Below are 10,637 nucleotides of genomic sequence, written 5' to 3'. Positions count from 1 at the left end.
AGCCATCTTTGTATATTGACAAAATGTGGAGCTTTACATCTGCAAATTATTAGTCGCTTTGCAGCTGTAAGGCCAGCTAACCAGAGACGTCTCTGCTTAACACAGAGTTCCAGGTTGGAGCTGTCATTAAGTAAAAGGACTTCAGGTGAATAAGGAATTGTTTTTGCTTTTCTTTTTTTTGTCTGAACATTGACTTATTGATTGCTGTCAGGATGTAATTTCAATAAATATAACAAAAACCTTTTGTTATTTTTACCAAATCTGGCTTAAAACATCAAATCTCAGTTGAGTTTAACATTAGAGCTTTGTAGGTTTCGTTTGTAGTGACATGTGGAGTGATTAAGAATGATAAATAAACACAGAGCAGAAACACATCACTAAAAAAAAAATCATGGTAGGATTTATGTGAGGCTTCTCAGGTGAAAACAAATAGAGTGAATTAATTCAAAATCATCAGACTTACTGTACATAAAGTTTCCTTTCAGGACCATCAGCTGCATTTTCAGGCTTCACAGGTCCAAGATTTTTTTCCCTCTAAATATGAAAGACTGAAAGCAGCCCTCCCCCTGCTGGACAGATTACACTGCTGTTGTCTGCAAAACTGTACAACCCAGTTAAGGCCAGAAAAGCAGTAACAAAGAAGGAAAAAAAAACAATGCGTTAAAGTTGCAACAACAAAATAAAAACATCACCAGCAAAACAAAATTATTCAACTAATTTCTGAGCGGTGGCATGGGAGCTGTAAATACTCCCCAAATATTCAGTGAAAAGCCTCTACAATGTAGACAATTAGGATTTACATTGTAAACCACATAGAAGCATGTGCGTGTATAAATAGATACAATGACTTACTCATTATCTGCATGTGGGAAACCTGCAGTGAAGGACATTTGTACAGTTTTTAACAAGTGGTTCCTCTGCAAATGTAATTATAGAGACGGAAACATTTTTTATGACTGCAACTGAAATGTTTGAAAATTATAAATAAAAAAAGATCCTGATTCTTGGTGTTTGTGTTATACATTAAAGTTTAGTCTTTGACTGACGGCCTCATTCAGCATGATGTACAAAGATAAAATTAGCTGAAATTACGAATTCTGAGCAACTATTACAGAGAAGTGGAAGTGACAGAGCCTCAGTGGAAAAACAAGTATTTTTAGACTCTTTTCATTATCTTGTAACCACATTAAATGAAATTAGATAATTATCTTGTTCATCAAAAAGTGAAACATAATGGGCCAATTCTGTAATGCTGTTGTTAGACCAAGTGTACAATAGCTGCCTGATGGATTACTGCTTGCCTTGCTCATCAAAAACTCATTTTTTAAGAGGAAATGTTCTTCCTTTGAAAGGATGTGGGACTCTTTTCTTTTATGGGCTTTTTTTAGAAGCCTTTTTGCCTAAAAATATTTTGTGCGATTATGTGTATTAACACTATTTATTTTCTTTATTCCTTCTTGGGTTTCATTTTCAATGCCCTTACAGAAGCTAAAATGTAAATGTAGATGTGATGTTCGACTGGGTATGTGAACATACTACTATTTTAATTATTGTATATATGAAAACAAATTAATGACAAAGTACTCAAAAAAGAAAAGAGCCCAGGAGAACAGTAAAACATCTTCCTTCACACGAGCAACTTGAACGTAACAATGTAAACAATGTCAAATACCTGTTGGCCGAATATGACACCAGCGTGGCAAAATCAAAAAAAGAATCAACATTCGGTGATGAATCCTCAGTCCATGTATATTGAAGTTCTTACATATTACAGGTAGAATATACAGTACATGTTTACTGGTATACAGAGAGGCAATATAAAATGGGCTAAAACTACTGTAGGATACAAAGAACAGCATATACAAAAGCTTATTTAATCATTCAAGTACCACTAACTTTATACTTCAGTTCTCTGGAGAATTCAAAACCATCTGTACAAAATGTACAAGAGTTTTATCCCATGTTGCATTGGCCAAAAGTTTCCTCTGCGCTTCATATCATGTGTTACTATATACTGTTAATGTTGTCAAAAAGAAGAGAAGATTTTACCGTTTATTTAAAAGACAAAAAATTGCAGAATTCATTTCTGGACTTGAACATTTCAGTGCAGTCGTCTGATGTTGCCTAAACTAAATCAAACACTTTAGGTGAAAATGTTTCTTTAACAACTCATCACATGAAATGTCAGTGACTCTACAAGTCATACATCTTTACAGAGGACTGTGTAATATTTCCAAACATATCTGGACATTTTGCAGACTGTATGTCCGGTATTTCTGTAACATACAGGTCTGAAATTTCCAAATCAATTTCCAAATTTCCTGGAAAGTTTACTTCAAAGGTTTATGTAATTTGCTGCTACTATAGGGGAAAGGAGAGTGTTAAATTGATACCTATCCAAGCAAATACTTCACCATATGGAGAGCTAAAGTTAGGCTTGTCATGAAATCAAACTCACTTTTTGATTTTACTTATGCTCAGCATTTTTTCAGCACTAGCCATTCAATGTATTTACATTCAGTAATTATCTCTCTATATCAGGGGTGGGTAACATTTTTTTTTCCAGAGGGCCATACTGACTTAGATAAAGCAATTGAATTGAAACATGAAATACATGAATTCAGATGACGGTCGGCACACCCCCGGTTTGGAGAAGCAGACAGGAGTTATCGCATGTAACCAAAGCAATGTACTGCTGTGGACGAGGCCAGCCGCAAAATTTATTTTAGACACCTAAAAGAAAGGCCCACCTAAAAAATCAGTTTGAGTGTACGCTATATGTGTGACTTTGGTGAATCCGAACTAACCAAAATCACACTGTAACACAAACAAACTAACTGGTTGAGGCAGCGGTAGACCAGCACCTTTTGAGTTCTGTGAGGTAAAATTACTGTTTTTTTTAATGGAGTCTGGTTGCTTTGGCGAGAGCGTAGATATTGGCTTTGGATCCCCGTCAGAAACATAGACTGTACAGCTGTCTCACGGCAAGGTAAACCAGCGAAAATATTATAAATATAGCATACACTACAACTGACATTTCTTTTAGGTGGCTATAATACGTTTTGCTGCCGGCCCCGTCCACAGCAGTACATTGCTTTGCTTCATCTACTGTAGATGATACACTGACTATGGAAGTACCTCATACAACCCTACTTCAAAACACCCAAACTATCCCTTTAACGGATTTAATTGATTTGTTTTTTGTGGGGAATGTCGTTTTTATTTTTCCCTTTGAGGCCGGATTGAGATGGTTCACGGGCTGGTTGCCCCGGGGACGGATGTTGCCCATGTGTGCTCTATATAGTAGATTTCATCATTAGTGGCGGGGTCCGCCATACACACGCCATATTCAAAATGCCTACCAACGCACAAGGGATTCACAGGTAATGAAATCTGGCGTTACTGTTTGTAATTTTAAGTATTTGTCAGCACTCATTGATTATAGCATGATGGATCATCTCCTTTATTAAAACAATGCAAATTTGTTTGGCTGCACTGTAAACAGATACACCAGTTGCTTTCTGTAGTAGGAAACCATACTTGCTGTTACCATGGTAACCACGGGTGTCCCCAGATCAACAATGACTGAACATTTTAAGGAGTTTTAACTTTAAGTTTCCAATATTAAATGGGCATTTACTTGGGTTTAATGGAGCTTCTTTCAGGGAAAATCCTATATTTCCTATAATTAACACCAAATTAGACAGTTCTCTCCAGGAAACTTCCAACGAAATTGTTGTTACTGTAAAATTACACAACGTTACTGGTATCTCTAGAATCAACAGGAATAAAAAAGCTGCATATACTCTATAGATCCATATTATTGTAGAGATCTTTAAATCTACATCTTGATTTTTTAATATCAGCATGAGACTGGATCTACAAATTATCTTCAAATCATCTCAACACAACCGAAGCCTTTTTAATTCCACAAACATCGGGACGCTGAAGAGCTGATGCTGCTGCAGGAACTGACGTGGAAAATTTAAAATCATTCAGAGAAAAGTTTTAAAAAATAACTAGCATTTAAAAATCAAAAAAACTATCATCTATTTAACATTGCAGACGCATCAATAACATGTTTACTTCCATAATCACTGTACATTGTTTAACAAGTCAAAGTCTTACCATCAAAACTGGTAAACATCAGCCACAATTTAAGACAAAGGAGATTTGTGCAAATAAGTAAAAGCATATTGTCGTGTATACGCTGCTGAGAGTTCACTAAAGCAAAACTTTGATATAAAAAAAGATGCCTATGATCGTAAAGAGAATCCTATTGAAAGAAGGAAGCACTTAAAAATTTAAATGGAGTATTTAACAGTCTGTCATGCGCTTACCTCTTTACAACTCTGATGCAGTGCACCTTTTTTTTTAATATAGTAAAAAAGAAAGAAAAAATAAATCGTCTTTGAATTTCTTCTGTCAGGAAGTTTAAAAGATTAAAACAACCAACAGCCTTGATGGCGGCCGCTCTACATTCAAACCGAGTTCAATTATCATTTTAATCTTTTAGGACTTTGCAAATCCTTTCAAAGGCTTTAACACTGTACCATTCACTTATTGTAAGAGGTCCTACTGGGAAGCACAGTTAAAAAAAATAAAAAAGTGAAGTTTACTGTTCAAAGAAGTTCCTCTTCACTTGGGTGAAGTGCCTTCAACAAGGGCTGTGAACACAGCTGCAAGAATACAATTCGATGAAAAGGAGCTTCGGCCACGTTATGGTGACATGAGACCAGCTGTGGCAGCACTAACCGGCTTTAATGCTGAATGACGTTGGAGGGAAAGTGGACAACGTCTTTCCAGACATCTTTTTGTCACGCGTGGGTTGAGCAGACAGTGTCTCTGAGTGCTAGTGTGTTTCTGTTGTGTCAGGGTTTTTGCGTATCGTACTGCTGGTAGCGGTTCAGCTTGTCCGGGTCATTGGAGGCCATGTGGGTGAAATCCTGGAAAATGTCCTGGTAGGTTTCATCTCCTGCAGGAGAAACAAGGACACAAGATATCAACATTTTTTACCCACAATTATCTTTTCTGACTTTCCTCTTAATTTTCTTTTCTTCTTGTGAACACTTTTACCTTTTCAGGCTTGTAAAAATCTTTCTAATTGCACAATCTGAGAGGGAAAAATCAATCTTTTTTTTAAATGGCTCACACCTTACATCAACACTGAGGCCCTTCTAACCTGTAGTTAGCGGTCATAAGTAGATATTACTTCATTTTAAAGGAGCCACTGAGTCAGAGAACTGACTGATGCTAACAACAGTAACTATTTCTCAGAACAGTGGAAATAATTACTTCAAAGTTTATCTCCTGCCGTGGCACAAGAGCATTACACTATTGTTTGTATGGGTCATTTAATAACACATACAATTATGACTTTTTTTTTTTTTTTTTAAATGTAACTTTTGTCAGAAAAGTCTTAACTTTAAAAAAACAAGAACTTTGTAGCACTGTGGCAGAGAAAAGGTAAGATGCTGATATACTAACAACCCCTTCAGCACCACATCCAAGTCTGAACTTGTTTCCCTCCTGACCACATCAACCTGTTACAAATAAGTTCAATAAAATAAAATGTGCAAACAAAATAACATAGAAAACCACCGATGCTTCATCATGCAGTTGTACAGCAGGATAAAACATCGACAGTGTTTTGCAGATTGGAGAGCTCATGCACAGTGACAGCATCATCAGAACAAGAATGGAAAAGAAAAAGTCAGCCATACCTGTCAAGAGTGTCGGCGTGTTTCGAAATATGAAAACAGAACAGCGCAGAGGCAGAAAAGATGGGAAAGAACAGAACAAGCAAAAGGCAAAAATGTTTGAGGAAAAACAGCCAGAGAGCTTTTCAATTAGCAAATGGAGATCGACTCAGAAAGAAAAGACGAGCCCACAGAGATTCCTTTTTGTTAACAACTGTATTGTGTTTAAAGTGCAGGAGTTTATGTACAGAAATACAGTTGTGTTGGCCTCAGCACCCCAAAGAAAAAAAAGAGAACAGAAGAAAGGCACAAAACTCTGGGGAGGAGAGAAAATAAAAGTAAAATACAGAACCAAGAGAGAGAATTTACAGAGAGAGAGAGACAGAGAGAGAGAGAAGTGGACGAGAGCAATAAAGAAGAGTGTGTTATCGAAGTGAGAGAGCGGCTCTCAATCTGTTCCAGTTTCAAGTGTAAATTTTCCCTTTTCAGATTTTTTAAATAATTTCTAGAAGACTACAGGAGACAAATATTGACTTAAGAAAAAAAATATGAAAAGAATTATTATTACGTTTAAAATGTAAATACTTCCTCCTCGGATTTTGTGAATAAATGTTTAGCTTAAATGCCCAAAAAACAAGCAACCCGCAGGCTGAGAACCGCCACTCTGCACTTCTTCCACACACTCAATCAGGTAGAAACACTTGAGTCGAGGGAACTGTAATAGAAATAAAAAAAGGGGATGGTGGATTGATGAGGTTAGTTCTCATTCTCATTCATTACTCCTGAATATCCCTCATCCATCAGCTGATTGGAGGCGCTGATGAAGAGGCCCTCGGGTATCAAATAGGACGGCTAGTTGATGCCGGCGACAAGGCAAATCCTCTCGCGGCAAAACAACGTGAGTGACTGGAAGCACGTACTTCAGACTCTACTCTGCTCCTTCTGCTAAAGACAAACCTACTTCTGCTCCTCTCGTGGTCATTGCTAGCGTGTCTGCTGTTGACCTTTAAGGCAACGACAGCCAGCAATAGTTTCTGTACCATTCCCTATCAACAAGGTTTGCACACGCTAAAGAAAATAATTAAGAAAAAAAGAAGAATTCATTCTTTGTCATTCAGGTCCAAAACATTCTTGACTTATTTTTAAAAAGCGAAAAAAAAGACCATGGAGGATATTCCACTTTAAAAAAAAAAACGGCACATCTAGCCCTCGATGGACGACATTTCTGAGTGTAGCCCTCCCTCCTGTGGTCAACACACATATATATGCCTTTACCCTACAATCTAAGAGCTCTCAAGAAACTCCTCAGCGTCTACTCTGGAGGACACAACAACTTCATTAACCTGTGAACACAATCACAACACAATCAGTAATCCCTATTCTAACTACTGAACGCAACTCCACACTAGTCAACCATTCAAAACATCACATACTGTTCTGTCAGCACCAGAAGGCGCTGCTCTCAATGTGAATTAGCAGAAATGAACCATTTTTAATCAAAGTGCTTTGGTGCCCTCCCAGGATTTGGGACGTGGGATGAAACTGGGGTACGTTTCAATCATTCATTCACCATCAGTAAACCTCAACTGAGCTTTGCACTCATGTCTATTCACACGTTTTGTTTTTTTTAAAGCTCCCTTATGATTAAGATAAATATAAGCTAGGACCAGCAGGTGATAAGAATATATGTACATGGTTACATGTGGATATTTTTCTACACTATTGCACTTGTTGCTTCGACAATGGACCATCCTCAGATGGTTTAAAAACCCACTAACATTCAATACAATCAATGCGATGGCACTAAAAGGCCTTTATCGTCTTACAATTCTGGATTTCCCGTGATTACGGGCAACGAGCAAGCACACTTAACCGACTAAACAACCAAGACACAATATTGTCATAACAGGAAGTAAATAGCGTACAATCAAAAAAAAGAAAAGTAAGGATGTGAACACAGAGCCCCTTGTGGCAGCCAGAGTCAATCTCAACTCCACTTCTTCTGTCAGACTATGCACATCATTTACAATATGTACAGTAAGTATACTTATTATACGATTCCTAGAATTATCTTTATAAAAAGAAAACTGTACTAAAATAAAATAGACTTTTGTTTTCTGACCAGGCATGTCACAACAGCAAAATGCATTATGTTTGGACAACAAACAGTTCAAATAAGTAAACAGGCCTTGAAAATGGTTAAGACTTCAAATGGGAACCATACAATCGCAGGACAAGGTACAGTAGTAGTTGCATAACCATTAATAGGAATGTGCATAAATGACTTCTGACAGGTCAATTTAAAATGAAACACTTCGCCTCTCGGGTCAGATGATAAAAAATGTCATTCAAAAGTCACGATTATTGCCAGATAGTGAAAACTGCTGTCACTTTGAGGTCACTGGATACTGGTGGCAGTTACTGGGTAGCTAGTTTTTTTGCAAAGAGACACAACACTAATTTAAAAATGAAAAGTATTTTAGCCCGAAAAAACTCTCATTAGCTGCTATAAATCACTGAACACCTCTAAAATAGAGAGAAACGTATATAATATAAACTTAAAGGGAGGAAGTACAGTCTGTCTAGTAAAAAGTGACACTTTTAATTTTGTGCTATCAATAATTCTACGTTAGTAACAGTCACTTAATGGAAAACTTTGATGTTCCACTTCGGAACGAAACTCTTCGGAAATGTCCAGAGTCGATGGCTTTAACTGTCACATTGATAGAGTATAGCACCTGACGTTATACTACACCAAGGTGCAGCGGGCGTTATGATGAAAGTTGCACTCACAGTACAGCAGGACACAGAAGCACAACTGACAGAGTCGGGCTCAGTTCACTCTAATCAGTCGATCAAATTTCCCCTAAACTTAATAAAAAAGTGGCCTCCAGTTTGTTATCAAACAACTAAGACTGAACAGACTGGGTTATCTGGGTTATCTGGGATATCTGGGTTATCTGGGTTATCTGGGATATCTGGGATATCTGGGTTATCTTGGTTATCTTGGTTATCTGGGTGTTCATTTGCAGTTTTTCAGTCAACTGACCCCAACTCTGAAACCTGGGCTTTACATTTCCTCTGATAAGCCAGGTCTTACAGTATGTTGCTTCTGTGTTTTAACAAGAGCGGACAGTTATTAAGTTTCGTCCAGCTGCAGGCTAATAAACTCCTGCATGCACTTCCTGTACTGCATCTCGGTGGGGCTGTTGGTGTTATATTGACCTGACTGGCTGTAGGGGCCCTCCGCCTCTCGCATCTCCTCGTTCATCTTGGCCAGTCGCAACCTTGAGGAGCAGGTTAAGAAACAGGAAGTGACAGATTAGCCACAAGGAAGAGATACAGTCAGTAATCAAAGTCTTAAAATTTCAATCTATCGTCAGGGTTCTAGTTGTGTTTTTGAAAATGTACTCGGTTTATTGGCCATTAAGAACGGTTCTCACAGAAATACTCTGCTCTGATTACGGGCCACTGTGTTACAGCTAGAGGAAAATACATCCACTGCATAATGTAGATCTGTAAACTGATGAAGTGGTGACACCTTGTGGAGAAAGTTGTTACTCCTTGGTGAAGGCAGACTGTTATACTGGATTAGGTATAGATATAGGCTTGTAAGCTTTTTTTAGCTTGTTTAAAAATCATAAAACAGGTCATGCCATTAAAATACATAGAATGATTCCACAGATTACAAACCAACTGTAGGCACCTTTTGACAAAACATGACCATCGGTGATCATTGTTTTCATGAGCAAGGCACCTCAACCCCAATGGTTCCATATTGATGATTGTTGTACTGGTTAGTGGTGTATTTAACCACCCGTTTTGACTGTTATCAGCTCATTTAATGGCCGTTATATGCTTCATAGATGTGGGTCAGTAGGGGCCTGCTATACCTACTACTTGTAAAGTGAAAGCAAAAGTTAAATGCAACATGTTCTAACACGTTGTAACTGAATGAAACGTTACATTTTGAGCACAAACACAACAGCTTGGTTAAGTTTAGGCAAAAATATTGTTTTTGGGCTTCAAATAACTATGTTTGAAAAGTAAAAATGAAACTTAAAGGGACTGTTTGTAACTTCTTAGATGTATAAATCACCCGGGTCGGTTTCCCATGCGCGCTCGCATATGCGCAATAACAATAATATCGATAACAAGATTAACACTCACAGTGTGACGATGTCTGCGTTGGCCGCATCCACCGCTATCGTCAGGGGTGTTTTCTCGTCGATGTCCGTAGCGTTTTGATTTGCTCCTCTTTTTAAGAATAAACACACTTGCCTAAAACAGAGAGAAAGGTTTGTCATGTTATTTGAGGTCACACATAATCTGGGTTGTTATCACAGTCTTCAAAATGCCTCGTCAACATCCTCTGAGTAACAGTTTGGTGACGTAATGATGATGATGAGATATGCAAGACAAACCCTGTGTGTCCCAGCATGGTGGCGTGGTGGAGGGGTCCTCGGCCCTGAGCATCCTGCTGGTTCACATTAGCTGCATTTTGGAGCAGAAACTCACAGGTGACCAGCGAACCCTGAAATGTAACACATTATATTACTTTCCAGTGACAAAACACACTTACATTGTAAGTACTAAGTACTATTATCTGTAGCATTGCTCACCCCCTGCACCGCCATGATAAGCGGCGTCCTCTTGTCTTCCTCTGTGTTGACCCAGTTGACTTCGGCTCCGTGGGCAAGTGCCTCCGCCATGTCCGGCAGGCTGCGGGCACACGCAGCCCAGTAGAGCTGCAGACCTGAGCTGTACTCCTTAGGCTCGTAGAACACCATCTCCTTACAGGGTGACGGAGGAGGCAGTGTGGCAGGCATGGGCATGGGCGGAGACTCAGCAGCGTCTGAAAAATGGGCAGAAAGAAATATCAAAGTCAAAGTTAAATGTATTTATGAAGCACATTTAAACACAACCCACGTTGACCAA

At 38.4% G+C, this 10,637-nt stretch overlaps 1 protein-coding gene and 1 long non-coding RNA gene across 5 annotated transcripts in view; both read right to left on the bottom strand.

The window, feature by feature from the left end:
* Nucleotides 1–1,726: 1,726 nt before the first annotated feature.
* LOC119488020 lies at nt 1,727–2,750 on the bottom strand. The gene is made up of 2 exons (XR_005206850.1): nt 2,516–2,750; nt 1,727–2,408 (listed from the first exon to the last, which is right to left on the bottom strand). It is a non-coding gene; the product is annotated as an uncharacterized LOC119488020 (long non-coding RNA).
* A 463-nt stretch (nt 2,751–3,213) lies between these two features.
* The window catches only part of LOC119488018 (arf-GAP with coiled-coil, ANK repeat and PH domain-containing protein 2-like), a 62,455-nt gene continuing 55,031 nt past the window's right edge, over nt 3,214–10,637 (bottom strand). For all 4 annotated transcript variants that reach the window (XM_037769164.1, XM_037769165.1, XM_037769166.1 and 1 more), the window contains 5 exons: nt 10,322–10,554; nt 10,124–10,233; nt 9,870–9,980; nt 8,925–8,986; nt 3,214–4,975 (listed from right to left, as the gene is read on the bottom strand). In XM_037769164.1, the coding sequence (XP_037625092.1) occupies nt 4,872–4,975; nt 8,925–8,986; nt 9,870–9,980; nt 10,124–10,233; nt 10,322–10,554 (620 nt within the window). In that variant the 3' untranslated portion in view covers nt 3,214–4,871. The remainder of the gene's footprint in view (nt 4,976–8,924; nt 8,987–9,869; nt 9,981–10,123; nt 10,234–10,321; nt 10,555–10,637) is intronic.

This window comes from Sebastes umbrosus, chromosome 5, assembly GCF_015220745.1.
Source record: "Sebastes umbrosus isolate fSebUmb1 chromosome 5, fSebUmb1.pri, whole genome shotgun sequence".
In the NCBI taxonomy this organism is placed as follows: Eukaryota; Metazoa; Chordata; class Actinopteri; order Perciformes; family Sebastidae; genus Sebastes; species Sebastes umbrosus.
Note: the sequence above shows the minus strand (reverse complement) of the source record. Positions and strands in the feature narration are given on the sequence as shown.